This window comes from Schistocerca serialis, chromosome 9 (assembly GCF_023864345.2).
Source record: "Schistocerca serialis cubense isolate TAMUIC-IGC-003099 chromosome 9, iqSchSeri2.2, whole genome shotgun sequence".
Lineage (NCBI taxonomy): Eukaryota > Metazoa > Arthropoda > Insecta > Orthoptera > Acrididae > Schistocerca > Schistocerca serialis.
Window position 1 is genome coordinate 319,203,282 of NC_064646.1, and position 14,825 is coordinate 319,218,106.

General features: G+C 39.0%; 1 protein-coding gene across 1 annotated transcript in view; it reads right to left on the reverse strand.

Moving 5' to 3' along the window:
* The window catches only part of LOC126418570 (protein downstream neighbor of son homolog), a 93,079-nt gene that overhangs the window by 23,900 nt on the left and 54,354 nt on the right, over positions 1 to 14,825 (reverse strand). The window contains exons 5-6 of the mRNA XM_050085387.1: positions 13,128 to 13,377; positions 7,099 to 7,249 (exon numbers count right to left, since the gene is read on the reverse strand). Of these exons, the coding sequence (XP_049941344.1) occupies positions 7,099 to 7,249; positions 13,128 to 13,377 (401 nt within the window). The remainder of the gene's footprint in view (positions 1 to 7,098; positions 7,250 to 13,127; positions 13,378 to 14,825) is intronic.

Genomic DNA, 14,825 nt, shown 5'->3' on the forward strand with positions numbered 1-14,825 from the left:
TAATGGAATACAAATGTGCTGCTTGTCTTTTAGTTTCAACAGTGTAATAAAAGCACAAATTGTACAATTGATATTGGACAGGTCAAAGATAAGTTACAATAATACATAGTATTAGCAATTAAAATTAGGAACCTACTACAAATTAATTTCGTTACTTATTCAGAAATTCTCTGACAGAATAGAAACAGTGCTTTATTAGAAATGCCTTTAGTTTAGCTTTAAATATTGGATGAGTAGTATTTTTTATTTCCTCTGGTATCTTATTGTGTAGTATTACACCAATGTTAATTATGCTCCTCTGATAGGTGGTTGTTCTGTGATATTTTTGATGTATATTTGATTCCCTTCTGGTACTATAGTCGTGTACACTTTTGTTCTGTAGCAGTTTGCCTGTTTTCAGGAGATAGTCCCTAGTGTACAAGATAGTTTCATAAATGAATAAACTTGGAATATTTAGGACACCAAGCTCAGTAAAATGGGATTTACAGGACTCCATCTTTTTAAGGCCACAAATTACTCTTAAAGCTCTTTTTTGCATTCTAAAAACCTTTACACTGTAAGTTGAGTATCCCCAGAAAATGATCCCATATCTGATTAGTGAGTGGAACTGTGCATAGTGTGCCTGCAGTACTGTTGTTTTGCTTGTTGTAGCCTTTAAAATTCTTAGGCCATAGCACACAGATGATAGTTTTCTACACAAGTTATTTATATGTGTGTCCAACTTTAAGTCTTGCTGAACCCAAAGACCCAAGAATTTTGTGACACATTTCCTAGGGGATTAGTTTTTAATTAGGCTTGAATAGACATTTGATTAGTTGGAGGAATTAAATGAAAATCGACACACACAGTTTTTTCAGTATTTATAATGAGTTTGTTTTTTGTGAACCACTCAGAAAGTCTTTTCATAGAACTTTCTGCTGTGAACCGCAAAGTTTCTGGACTGGATCCAGTGAGCAATATGCTGGTGTCATCAGCAAACAGGATAGTTTTTGTGGGACTCATATATTCAACTAAGTCGTCCACATAAATCAAGAAGAGTAGTGGACCTAAGATTGAGCCCTGTGGTACACCATATTTTATTGGTAATTCCCTAGAAAGAAAGGAGTTGTTTCTTGTTTTATTCATTTTGATGAATTCATACTGAAGTGATACTTTCTGCCTGCGGTTTTTTATGTATGAACACAACCAGCTATGTGCTACACCTCTTACTCCTCCTCTTTCTAATTTTTCAAGCAGAATGTTATGGTCCAGGACATCGAAGGCTTTTGATAGATCTAGAAAAATACCTGCAGCTAATTTATGTTGATCAAGGGATTGAATTCGAAAATTGCTGCCTGTGTAGATTTAGACCTTCTAAAACCATGTTGTTGTACTGTAAGAGGTGCATACTTATTTACGAAACTTAAAAGCCTGTCATAGAAGAGTTTTTCTAGAATTTTTGAGAAGGAACTTAACTGTGACACGGGTCGGTAGTTTGATATTTTTTCAGAAGAACCTTTCTTTAGCAGTGGTGAAACTTTTGCTATTTTAAAAATATCTGGGAATACACCAGTTTTTAAAGAGAGGTTGAAAATTTTTGTCAAGGGGTTTGCTATGTGGTGAGCACATGCTTTTAATATGAAATCAGGTACTTCATCAAGACCACTTGACATTTTATTGCTTAATGATTTAATTTTACTTATAATTTCATTGGGGTTTGTTTCATACACATACATAGAAGCAGTCGAGATCACTGACTTGCTGGAGAAACTTGGGACTGGTCTTTGACAGTGTACTTGAATGAGGTCTTCAGCTAGTGAGGTTGAAGTATTCATTGAATTTTTCCACAATTTTTTTTTCTCTTAATGAACATGTTTTCATTTGCACAATCCAAAAGCTCTTCACAGATTGCAAGGTGAAGGTCTCTCTGGTCTTGACTCATGAGCCATGGGACAAACTTGGTGACAACACAATGCATTCCAACATGCTTTGTCAGGATTTCATGAATGACCCAACTGAAGTGTTACATTCTTTTTTTTTGGGTCTGTGACTTTTGAGCCTTCTAGTGTTAATGATACATTCTTTTTCTTTGGCACTGAGCTACAAGTTTCTTTCTTTATAACTCTCCATGTGGATCTCATTTTGCTAGACGCGTTTCTTATCAAATTGTCATTCCACATAATTTTTGCCTCTTTGACTACTCTACCATAGATTCTTTTGTAGGCTTTTGAATAATCTGCGAATTCTTGGCTTACTCTATATTTCTTACAAGAGTACTGCAGAAATCTGTTTCTCTCACTGGAAATTTTTATGCCTTTAGTTACCCATTGCTTATTATTGTTAGGTTTTACTGTTTTTACTACTTTTGGAAATGCTACATTAAAATAGTGAAGAAAGATGCTCTGAAAACTCATGTACATGCTATCAACATTGTTCTGAGTGGCGATGCTTCCCCAGTTTTCCTTCGCCAGTACGAGATTAAAAATTATAATGTTATCTTCAGAAAAGGTTCTTTTTTCAACTACTTTTCCGGGACTGCTACTACTTGTTGGCATTTCTATACACGGCAGCTGTGCCTCATGATCACTATAACCCATGCTCAGTACTCTGCTTGTGAATCTGTAAGTTGTTTCTGAGATGAATATTTGGTCAATAATGGAATTTGTGCATTCTGTTAATCTTGTTGGACAGTGTATTGTGGGGATCATATTGAATGTGTTGGTCATATTTATCAAAGCATCTCTGCTGCTGCTGTCTTTTGAAAAATCAATATTGAAATCCCCACAAAGCACTATCTTCATATTTAGTGTACTGATCCTGTTCAGCAGAACCTCTAGTTTATTCATGAAGACTGACAGGTTTCCACTTGGTGCTCTATATATGTTAATAACTATGAAATTAAGCTCTGGCAGTTTGGTAATGGAAAGTTCAAAGTCTTTTTCAATTGAGTCAATATAACTTTTATTGACATCACAGAACTTTATTTGTTCTTTCACAAAGACAGCAGAGCCACCATGTTTGGAAAACTCTCGGCTAAAATGACTTGCTAATCTATATCCTGAGATTTAGGTTAATTTTAGTGCATACTGGAGTAGTGCTTCCAACATGTAAATTTTATTTGTGAGTGACTGAACGTTATGGTGTAGTATAGCAAAATCTGGGTACTTAGTAACTTTAGTTGAAACAGTTTCTGATTCTTTATCTAATGGCATTTCTAATACAGCACTTACCCTAAAAAACTTTCTGTATCTTTCTTGTGTGTGGCTTCTGTTCGCTGGTGGCAATCAGCAGGTGAGTTAACTTCTGGAGCTTGTGTAAGTTTTGCTTCATCCACATCTGTCCTCTTCAGTTTAAACCATTTCATAATTTTCATTTGGCTGACGACTTGATTGATTGTTTCTTGCCTAATCGGTTTAAACCACTTGGTAATTTGCGTTTGGCCGATGGCACAGCTTGGAACTCGTCTAAAGCACTTCTTAATCTCCGTTTGTTTGTCACTTATACTTTTTTCTTCACTCTTCTTCGAAATGCAAGTACGTATTTTTTCGGCTAGTAATTTCTTTCCTGGCGTATTTAAATGAAGTCCATGGACTGTACGGAACCTTCGCTCCAATCTGTTTATGTCTACAATATCGACATTCTTAAAGTTAGTGCATATTTCAGTGATACACTCGTTTGCAACATTAATTTCGCGGTTCACACACGACTGTTGTATGTCTGTTAGTTATTGTTCAGTGCTGCATTGAGTAGTAAGTTGTGTCGCACTGTTTGCAAATTTCGAGATAGCAGAGCTACAGGAGCAACATGTCTGCATTAAACTTTGTGTGAAACTTAAGAAAACCTATACAGAAAAACACCAAATGATGCAGGAAGCCTATGGTGATTAGTTCATAAGCCATACTTGGTGTTACAAATGGTTCACATAGTTTAAAAATGCCCAGATGGAAGTTAAGGATGACTCTCCTTCAAGACGTTCTTCGACGTCTGCCAACAATGCTCATGTCAGGAATGTCAACAAAGTTGTGCTTGACATTAGAATACAGACTGTCGAGAAGTTGCAGAAGAATGTAACACTTCAGTTGGGTCATTCATGAAATCCTGACAAAGCATCTTGGAATGCATTGTGTTGTCACCAAGTTTGTCCCATGGCTCATGAGTCAAGACCAGAGAGGCCTTCACCTTGCAATCTGTGAAGAGCTTTTGGATTGTGCAAATGAAAACATGTTCATTAAGAGAACCATAAGAAGAGGCGTAGGCCTACACTTATGATATTGAAACCAAGGTTAAGTCTTCACAATAGGTCAGGAAAGCTCGTCACATCAGGTCAAATGTCAAAGCCATGCTGATAGAGTTCTTTGATTTTGAAGGATTAGTTCATCATGACTTCGTGACACAGGGACAAACTATTAATTGACAGTACTGTTGGGACGTGTTGCGACATCTTTGAGAAAATTTGAGAAGAAAACAAGATGAAAAGTGGCGAGTCAATTTATGGCCCTTGCATCACAATAATGCACCCGTACATTCACTCCTGTTGGTGTGCGACTATTGCATATACAATGAAATCACTGTGCTACCTTGTACTCCGTACTCTCCACACCTGGTCCTTACGGATTTCCACAGCTGAACACCCCATTGATACATGAGATGAAAGAAAACTCACAGGTGATCCAGCAAGAGGAGTACCAAGACTGCTTCTGGAAGTGGAAACACCATTGGGAGCAGTGTATCGATTGTTCAAAGGAGACCATGCACAATAAGTAAAAGGTAAGAAAAATTTTGTGCACAAAGTTCTGGAATTTGTTGAACAGACCTTGTATTTGTTACCTTGTGTGAAGGATTGTATTCTACTTGGTAAACTAAAATATTGTGACCCTAATGGAATAGCTCTTGCATGAATGAAGACTAAATGAGAGAAAGCAGAGGGGTCTCAGGTTGTGTCACAGGCACTATCTCTGAATGAGGAACATAACAAGTGACGTTGCACAAGGATTAGTACTGAGACCTCTCTCAAGCTTAAACTACATGAATAATCTTCTGATCATTTTCAAGAGCAATTCAAGAAGTGTAATGTATGTAGGTGACACAAGCATATTAATGAAGTGTCAAACATAACATGACACAGCTAATAGTTATGTGTAAATCTCATGAAAGTTCACATTATGTGATTCCTTTTGACACCAGAATAGAAATTAATGGTCATACCTAAACGAAACAAATTGCATAAAATTTCTTGGATTACAGCTGGACACCAAGACAAAATACAGTCAACACATACGCAAACTAATCAAGAAACTCAGTTCAGCAAGTTTTGCCCTTAGATGCATCTTTCACTGTGTTGGGGCAGAGACAAAAGTGTTGACTTATTCTGCATATTGTGACCTTCTGTTGTCTTATGGAATTATCATCTAGGGCAGTGCACCTAAAGTGCATTTAAATTCCCAGCTCATCACTCCAAATGAATATTAAAGCACTTAAACATTCGTTAATAGTGGAAGATTGTTAAAAGTTCTGTAGAAAGCAGAGGCAATTGCAACAGCAATTAAGGTAAAAAGTTAATGAAATAAAAACAATTGTGTCAGTTACATAACTCACCAAAATGATTTCATTCTCCATGTACAAAAATAATGTGTTTTCTTTCTTTTTCATGCCCATGCAGTAACACAGTCAGAAAAGATGAGAATTGTTTACTGTTTTTCTTTTTTTTTTTTTTTTCTCAACTGAAAGAAATTTTATGCTGGCTTACAGGAATCTACTGCAAAGATAAAAGTTAAGAGAGCTACTAAATCAATTGAAACAGCAAAAAAGAGGAGGCTTTACTGATCTGAAACTAGGCAAATTGCCCAACTCCCTGTTCCTGTCCTGGGGAGGTGATACTGCAATCCAATAGCAAAAATGTTGTGCAAAATAGTTAACTATAGGTCTTGCAAGAAGCTTTTTAAGGAACTTCGAGTTCTTACACTGATTTCCAAATACTTTTACTACCATGTGGTTTTGTCGCTGACAACAATAACCAGTTTAGTTGAAATGCTAATCACACGAACGTAATACAAGACACAAAAATAGCTTTCATGTAGGTTTTGCCTACTTGTGTAAGGTTCAGCATGGAGTTATGTACTCTGATAAGAAGATTCAACAAGATGCTATGTAATGTAAAACAAGAAATTCAAGATCTTTAGCAGCTTGAGAGAAAATTAGAATCATACCTCACCTGCCACTCTGTCTGCAAATTATCTGAATCTAGACTCAAAGATTGAAAAGTTCTATCAGCAACATGGCAAATAGTTTGAGACTGCAGGGTAAGTAGTAGTGGACTGTAAAGAGTTTACAACCCACGATTTTTTATCAAAAAATGGTTCAAATGGTTCTGAGCACTATGGGACTTAACATCTATGGTCATCAGTCCCCTAGAACTTAGAACTACCTAAACCTAACTAACCTAAGGACATCACACAACACCCAGTCATCACGAGGCAGAGAAAATCCCTGACCCCGCCGGGAATCGAACCCGGGCGTGGGAAGCGAGAACGCTACCGCACGACCACGAGCTGCGGACGATTTTTTATCACCATACTGCGATTTTTTTTTGCATTTGTGTATGATATAGGCCTATGTTTAGTTTTGGTAAAATAAAAAAGACATCAAGATAGATTGTTAGACATGTATATTCGTTTTTATCTTTCAGAATGTTTAAGATGAGTTTTACGACAACATGCCATCAGAAAGAAACAACATAGTGCTTGCACTGAAGAGAAATGACATTTCTTCAGTTAAAGTGCACTTCTGGAAGGAATAGTACCACAAAATGAGAATCAATGCCACTAAAAATATAATGAAGTTTGCTGTGTAGGAACCAGTGAAATCACAATCTTGGTAAAGAAGTAACTTAAAGAAATCTTTCAATGTAAGCATAAAAAAGGTTTTCTTTTTCCAATGAACAGCCAACATCAGGTGCATTAGTTCATTATCTGAGGTCTGAGGTGTCAAACAATAATGTCATTTCCTCTAAAAGAAAAACAAGCTCATTTACACGACAACCATACATTAATCTTTGTTAACTCTTATCAAAAGCCTCTGAACTGTCAAATAAAGCTTTTACAACAGAATATAGGTACCTACCTTCTTCTTTTAGCAACTGCCTAAAACCTCTTGTTGTTGGTGTAACAAAAGCATGTGTATTGCTGAAACCACCTATTCCAGCTGCACGAAAAAGGCACGTGAAGGTGTTTGTACAAACGTAAAAATATGGACACTGGCATGCCCGAACAAGCTGGAAGCAGAAAAGAGCTATGTTAATGTTTATCAATAAAATTCTTAATACATTATGATGTTAATCGTGAAATCATTATTTTTTTGTAGGCAACATTATTAACAACAAGAAAACAAGCATTTTTGTGGAGAATGTGTTACGGTATAAAGTCAAGTGCCAGCGTGCCAGTCAGGAACGATGGAAAAGAGATGGCTGATAGAAGACATCAGCCAATTGCACGCTGGCTGACCCCTCTCCAGGACGACAACATGACAGCAGCAGCCCCTTTGTAAAGAGGATGTAAGTGCCGGGGCCCAGTTCAATAGTAGCTACGAGACTAGTAACTAGTATAGCAGCAACTTAGGATTGTCTATACTGAAGACGATTGCTTACTTTTTATGTCACTCTTTGCTTGTGTCACTTCCATAGTAGTCAAAGTTAAATATTCTCTCTTTTCATTTTGAAATAAAACTCATTAACACAATTTGTTTGAATTATTTATCTAGAACACCGAGTTTGTAAGATTCCTAGACTCCACATATTTGACAACGAGCACAGAGGCATAATATTTGATGACGAGACTGGACTTAACATTTGGCGACGAGGTGTAAGAAAACCCCACTGCCTTGCTGCCACACTTGTTTGTCGTGGGCTTTTGTATTTCGCTGGCACCTTAATACTACCTTGTCTTTTCTTTTCATGTTACACATCTACATGTTACACGTTTTAAGTGTTTCTTGTAGTATTTTAGCTAATCACTGTTTTCAGGTGGGCACTGCTGAAATTTTCTTTGCTTGTGTGCTTATTTTTATTGCTAGCATTGTCTGTTTATTGCATTCGCCTATTCCACAATGAACAACCCACCTCTCCCACCCCCAGCACAGGCGCCACAGCTGCAAGTAATAGATGCAACGCAGCTAACACGGATGTTTCAGTTTCAGATGCAGCAGATAGCTACGCTACTAAACACGGTACAGCAGCTCCTGGTGAACGCTGTGTGCCCAACGGAACAACAAGCAATACCTGTAGCTCCAAGTGCTATACTGCCTTTTCGCCAGTTTAATGAAAAAGAAGAGGAATGGTCTGAGTGGTTGCAACAGTATTAACCCCACATCATTGCTCACAACATACCAAGCACTGTGAAATTAGATTACTTTTTGTCAACGTTATGAAGTGCAGTCTTTTGCCTCATTCCGAAATTTTTCCCTAATGCAACTCTGAGTGAACTTTCCTATGATCAGGTTGTAGATTTGCTAACAAACTATTGTGACCCACAAGTGAATGTGTGGCAGCTAGGTACCAATTCTTTCGTTGGAAACTTATTGCGAGTGGGTAACAGATTTGCAGGGTATGAACAAGGAAATGCCAATTCAAATGTGCTTGTGGTGCATTATATTCAGATGCTATATTGCGTGATGTGATCACGTACAATGTAACTGGTGTCAGACTCGGAGAACAGCCATCATTTCAACACGTAGTGCAAATTCTAGATCAGTATGATTCAGGTGCCGTGTCGGCCAATAAATCTGAGCAGGCACTAATTTGTCAGGTTGAGTCGTCCCTTGCTTGTGACCAGCTTACCAGGCAGCAACAGCCCGCGCGCGCCAAGCCTTGTAAACAGTTCTCTACACAGGCGAACAGAATTAAGTCATGCCCTCGGTGCTATTCATGGCACGAACATCAAGACTGCCCATCCAGAGAAGCGCAGTGTTACGCTTGTGGCAAGAAATGTCACATGCAATCTGTATGTTTGCAATGGAACAAACAAAAATTCTTCCCACTAACATAATTCTCGTCACAGGGCCCATGTAATCAATGCAGTGTATTCAAAGCCTACTACAGGCTTAAGCAAAAGTAGCAAGCAAACACTTTCTTCAGTGCAGTCCAACAAACTTTTTGTTCATTTGCGTATTAGTGGAAAAGTACAGAGTTTCAGTTGGACACGGGTGCCTCTGTTACACTGCTGAATCGTACCATATATGAACTGTTAGACTCCGAACACCTGTCTAAAACTAGCAAGCACCTGACAGCTCACAATGGACAAGACATTCCCGTTCTCAGAAAATGTATTTTACCTGCCATGTATTGCTCTTATATGCTAACTGTGACTTTCACTGTGCTACAATCACGCGATTGTGAGAACATATTTGGCCTTGATTCATTTGATTCTTTTGGCTTTAAAATTCAAGATGTGTTGTCAGTAACTGCATTCAGTGCTAAAGACAGTGTACCTAGATTGCTGAAAGATTCCCTGAACTCTTTTCTGATGGTTTAGGCAAGACTAACCATTTTGTTGCACATATTACTATGAAAAACAATGCAAAGTCAAAATTTTGAAACGTCAGAACTGTTCCCATTGCATTATAGGACAATGTCGCTGCTGAACTTAAAGAATTGCAAGATAGCGGAGCTGTTGTGCCCATCCAAGCTAGCCAATGGGCAAATCTCCTGGTTTTGTTCCCCAAACCTTCAGGTTGCATTCGCCTCTGTGTTAGCTTTAAGTCTACAGTCAACCCACAAACCGTGATTGATACTTATCAATTGCCATGCGCAGAGGATCTCATGGACAAATTAGGCATTGGTCGCTACTTTTCAAATATTGATTTGCACGACACATATCTTTAAATACCACTAGAAGGCGGCTCTCAAAATGAGTGTGTTGCGAACACTCATTTGGGCTTGTTTAAATATTTGTGCTTGCCTTTTGGCAGTGCTTCCGCACCCGCCATTTTCCAATGGTATTTGGAACAGCTGACTGCTCAAGTACTAAAGTGTTCAAACTGTTTGGACAATATTGTCGTAGCAGGTTGTACACCTGAAGAACATATTGAAAATCTGCATGCTTCGTTTCATGTGTTATCTGATGCAGGACTAAAGTGTAGACATGGTCAGGTCATAAACAGTCAAGGTGTACATCCTCTTCAGTCACATCTGTTAGCCATAGGAGACCTGCCAGTTCCTCGCGATGTCACATAATTGCAGCCAATCTTAGGGAAAATGAACTATTATATTTGGTTCATACTGAATGCGGCACAAATTGCAGCTCCATTGCATTGCTTTCATCACAAGAATGTTCCCTTTGTTTGGACAGATGAGTGCCAAGAAGCTTTTCAAAAACTTAAAGGTGCATTGCTCAGTGATCAATGCTTGGTTCACATCGATCCTCACAAACCGGTTGTGTTGCAGGTTGACACTTCCTCTTATGGAATTGGTGCAGTGCTTTCGCACATGTTTGGTGATAAAGACAGCCCCATTGCTTTCGCATCAAAAGTGTTGTCCAAAGCTCAGTGTAAATATTTACAAATAGAGAAACAGGCACTGGCTATTTTGTTTGGTGTCACCAAATTCCACCACTACTTGTATCACAGAAAATCCGACATAGTAATGGATGACAAGCCATCACAGTCCTTGTTTCATCTGATGAAGCCGGTTCCTGTACAAACTGCCCAAAAATTGCAAAGATGGGCTTTGTTGTTGTCTCAATACCGGCATGAGATTGTGTATTGTCTGACAGCTCAACATGGCAATGTGGGCACACTTTCACATCTGACGATTGGCTCTGATACAGACTTTGATGCTTTTGCTGCATCTTGTTATCACATCGATGCTCACAATTCTGAATTTCTTCAATCCTTTCCTCTGAACTACAGGAAAATTGCACAGGCCACGGAAGCTGATTCAGATTTGAACATTTTGCTAAAATACATCCACATATTTTGGCCTCACTTATTGCATAGTATAAAGAACCCCATAGTACGCTGATACTTTGCATGTTGGCATAGCATCCATATACAGCAAGATGTGATTCTTGTTAAAAATGACAGTGGACAGTCACTTATGTTGATCCCCAAAGCTTTGCAAAAAGAAGTTTTGCAATTGCTTCACCAAGGACACTGAGGGATTGTTCATGTGAAACAGTTAGCACATCGACTCAGTACTTGGTAGGGTATGGACACCCAAACAGAACAGATGATGTTACAGTGTCACGCATGTGTAGAAAATCAGTCCGCTCCGCCACAAAAATTCTCTGCTTGGCAAGTCACAATCACCATGGCAACGTGTGCACATTGACTTTGCGGGACCTTTTTGAAACACTCGTTGGTTGGATGTGGTACACTCGCACAATAAGTTTTCTTTTGCTGTGCCAATGAATTTGACATCACATAGCACAGTTCAGGTGTTGCCTATTTTTTGCCTCGAAGGTTTGCCTGAAGTCGTAGTGTCAGACAACTGCCCTCAGTTCACATCACATGAAACTGAATCATTCTGTGAATGCAATGGCATACAGCATCTACCTAACGCACCACTCCATCCACAGTCAAACAGCAAAGCAGAACCGTTTTCAAACAGCAAAGCAGAACCGTTCTGTCAGAACCTTCAAGCAGCAGTTGGCCAAACTTTGCACCAAACACACCAGGGATCAAGCAACTGTTTCTCCCCTCTATCATTTGCATCCATTAGATGGACCATCACTGGCGAAATTGCTTCACGGCCGCCGCTATCGGACACTGCTTCACGGCCGCCGCTATCGGACACTGCTTCAGCTGCTCCAACCTCCACAGCATCCGGCACTGAAGGAAGGCCGCAAGTATCGCTTTGCGCCGCATGATATCGTGTTTTTCAGGGTTTTTAGCGGCAGCAGACAGTGAGAGTGAGGCGAGATCCTTCGTCGACTTGGCGGACGCATTTATCTCATTTCGCCTCATCCTACTGATGGAGCTGGACCCACCCACACTGTAGCAGCCGATGCCTTCTACATCTTATTATGGGTCACAGGAGGTGGACGCGCGCCCTTCTGGGCATATTCTGGGGGACATTTACACCAGAGTGAAGGCCAGATGGCGGGGTACAACTGGAACTCTGATGTCCCCTGCAGCCACAGCTTCAAGTCCCTCAGAGCGTCCACGTTCCTGCCTTCCCCCATTGTTGTCGTCAAGCTCCCTATATGACGACGGTCCACCGTTCTGCGGGGGAAGAATGTTATGGCGTGAAGTCAGGCAGTCGGGAAGGATACAGAAGTGATGGCTGTGAGAAGACATCAGTCAATCGCACGCTGGTCGACAACTGTCCAGGAAGACAATGAAACAGCAGCGGCGCCTATGTGAAGAGGACATAAGCGCCACACCTGACTGGCCGCGGCCCAGTTCAATGGTAGCTTCAAGACCAGTGACGTGTATAGCAGTGACTTAGGATTGTCCATACTGAAGATTATTGCTTATTTTGTATGTCGCCTTTGCTGGCAACACTTCTGTGTAACAGTCAAAGTTAAGTATTGTCTCTTTTCAATTTGTAATAAAACTCATTAACACAATTTGTTTGAATTGTTTATCTAGCAAACCAAGTAAGTAGGATTCCTAGACTCCACATATTTGACAATGAGCATAGAGACATAATATTTGATGACTAGGCTGTATTTAACAGAATGCATCAAGCAAATGAATACAATTAACAGCAGTGATGTTGAATGTCTTCACTCATTAGCTCCCTGACTTATTTAATACGATTCCACAACTATTCTACGTGGGAAGACTTCCATATGTTGATAAATTACTCCACGACAGTCAAAGACACAAATAAAAATTACCTTACTTCAGACTAAATACTGTTAAAATCCTTTACGTAAGTACTGCATGATGCTTTGATACAAAAACATAAACAAGATAATGCCCAAGATTAGAATGTGTACAGACATGATCAAAGTAATGTATTGGACAATGGAATCACAGTACTAATTTAACAGGTGTTCCTCTTCGCAATTCATTCACTGAAATGGAAATAGAAGTAAATGGACAGACATAAACATCATGCTGCTAGAACCTGAATCTTATTTCCTACACAAACCTTTCACAAAAATCTTCAACCACAATTCAAGAAGAGAAAAAAAGATAGATTAATATACCTGAAAAAGGGAGCGCAGACTCTCACCCCACTCATAATGCAGAGAATCCCGAAGCTTAGTGTCAGAAGCAAAGGGACTGTTAGCAGTATCGCTGACTCGCCCTGTCGAGCGAGGGAACAACTGTAACCATGGCAGATATGGATGCATCCACACTAGACAGCATTGGTGAAATCTAGCACTTGGACTAGTGTCAAGCCGCTGATAAGCATCTGTTGACTTATTTGGGCTGACACTCATACATCTCACAAACCTGAAAGCAACATTTATACCAGTTTCAGCGCTATCAGACACACTTAAATACAAAATAGTGCCCTGTGCAAAAACTGTGATTACACATACTTAAACACGAATTATACACATTTCATACAATACTGATTTACAACAAAGCAATGTCTGCAAACCAGTCCAATGCAACAAGGCATCCGTTACCAGATTAACACAAAAAAGGCTGAAGAAAAGACTTCTACAATACCATGGTTAACGTATGACAATTAAGGCTGTGCACAATGACAAAGCATCTCATCTCTGGGCAAAATGAGATTAAACTTTAAAACAATGTGCATATTCCAATGGCTTCACATTTGTTCCCACACGTAACCTTCATAGGTGTTGATCATAACAGACACCTTCAACTCACAAAGAGGGGGAAAGAAACACAAAAAGTAGCATGAGACTCGGTTTTTAAGAACGTTTGAGTTATATTTGTTTCAGCCAATTTTACTAGGCTGATAGCAAGCATCGAGCTTTGTAAACTGATCAATCACCATGTGCAGGCATTACCTATTTATTGATTGATCAGTAGTTGACACAAACATGAACACTGAATACTTGCAAGTGTTCGTGCTCTGCTTATAAAATGAAAGCAGAAGAAACAATGAATAAAATACTGAATACCACCAGTTACAAGTGCAAGACAAGTAAAATGTCAATTCAGTAGGTTATGTAATTGCAAGAAATGTAAAAGGTCAAATCAGTAAGTCCTTCAGAATTTTGGGAGTACACAACTGTGTCCGTCAACAATTTTGATATCTTACTTGCAATTATTTCATCTCATATTATGTACAATGGAATGTCATTCATGATAGTATTTCGAGAACTGACAGACTTATTTGCCATGCGGTAATTTAATTTAAGAGAAAATATTCAGTGTGTTTTACAAAATTAGACTTTATTCATTAGAAATTAGAAACAAAAGTTCATAAAGTCAATCCCTAATTCCCATCTTCTGATGTTCCTACTACATGCAACTCAATAGTATTAACCTTCTGAAACAGCAACTGATGAATGAGATCCATGTAAGTGATTAATTTGTCTGGCTCAGCATCAGAAATTTCATTTTCAATTTTAATTTATGTAGTACTGAGTCTTTGCAGTGAAGGCACGAAAGACAGTGTAAAATGTCTCTCTTCATCAAAAACTTCTTTACTTTTACTTTCCAATATTTGCAGGAGAGACTCTCCATAAGAACCTTTTGCCTCTGTCTTATAGCTGGACATTGACAGCTGTGCACAAGTACTTGGACTGGATGCAGTTTCTAAAACTGTGCTCCACATTTATGAATCAATATATGCCCAACCTTAAGGTTCCTCTCTGTCTGAAGATTCAGCCATAATTGACTGTTCCACCAGCTTTATCAGGTCTTCAAAAATGTTACTGGTAGTATGTCTTTCATTTAAGGCATGCAAATTGAAAAGCTGT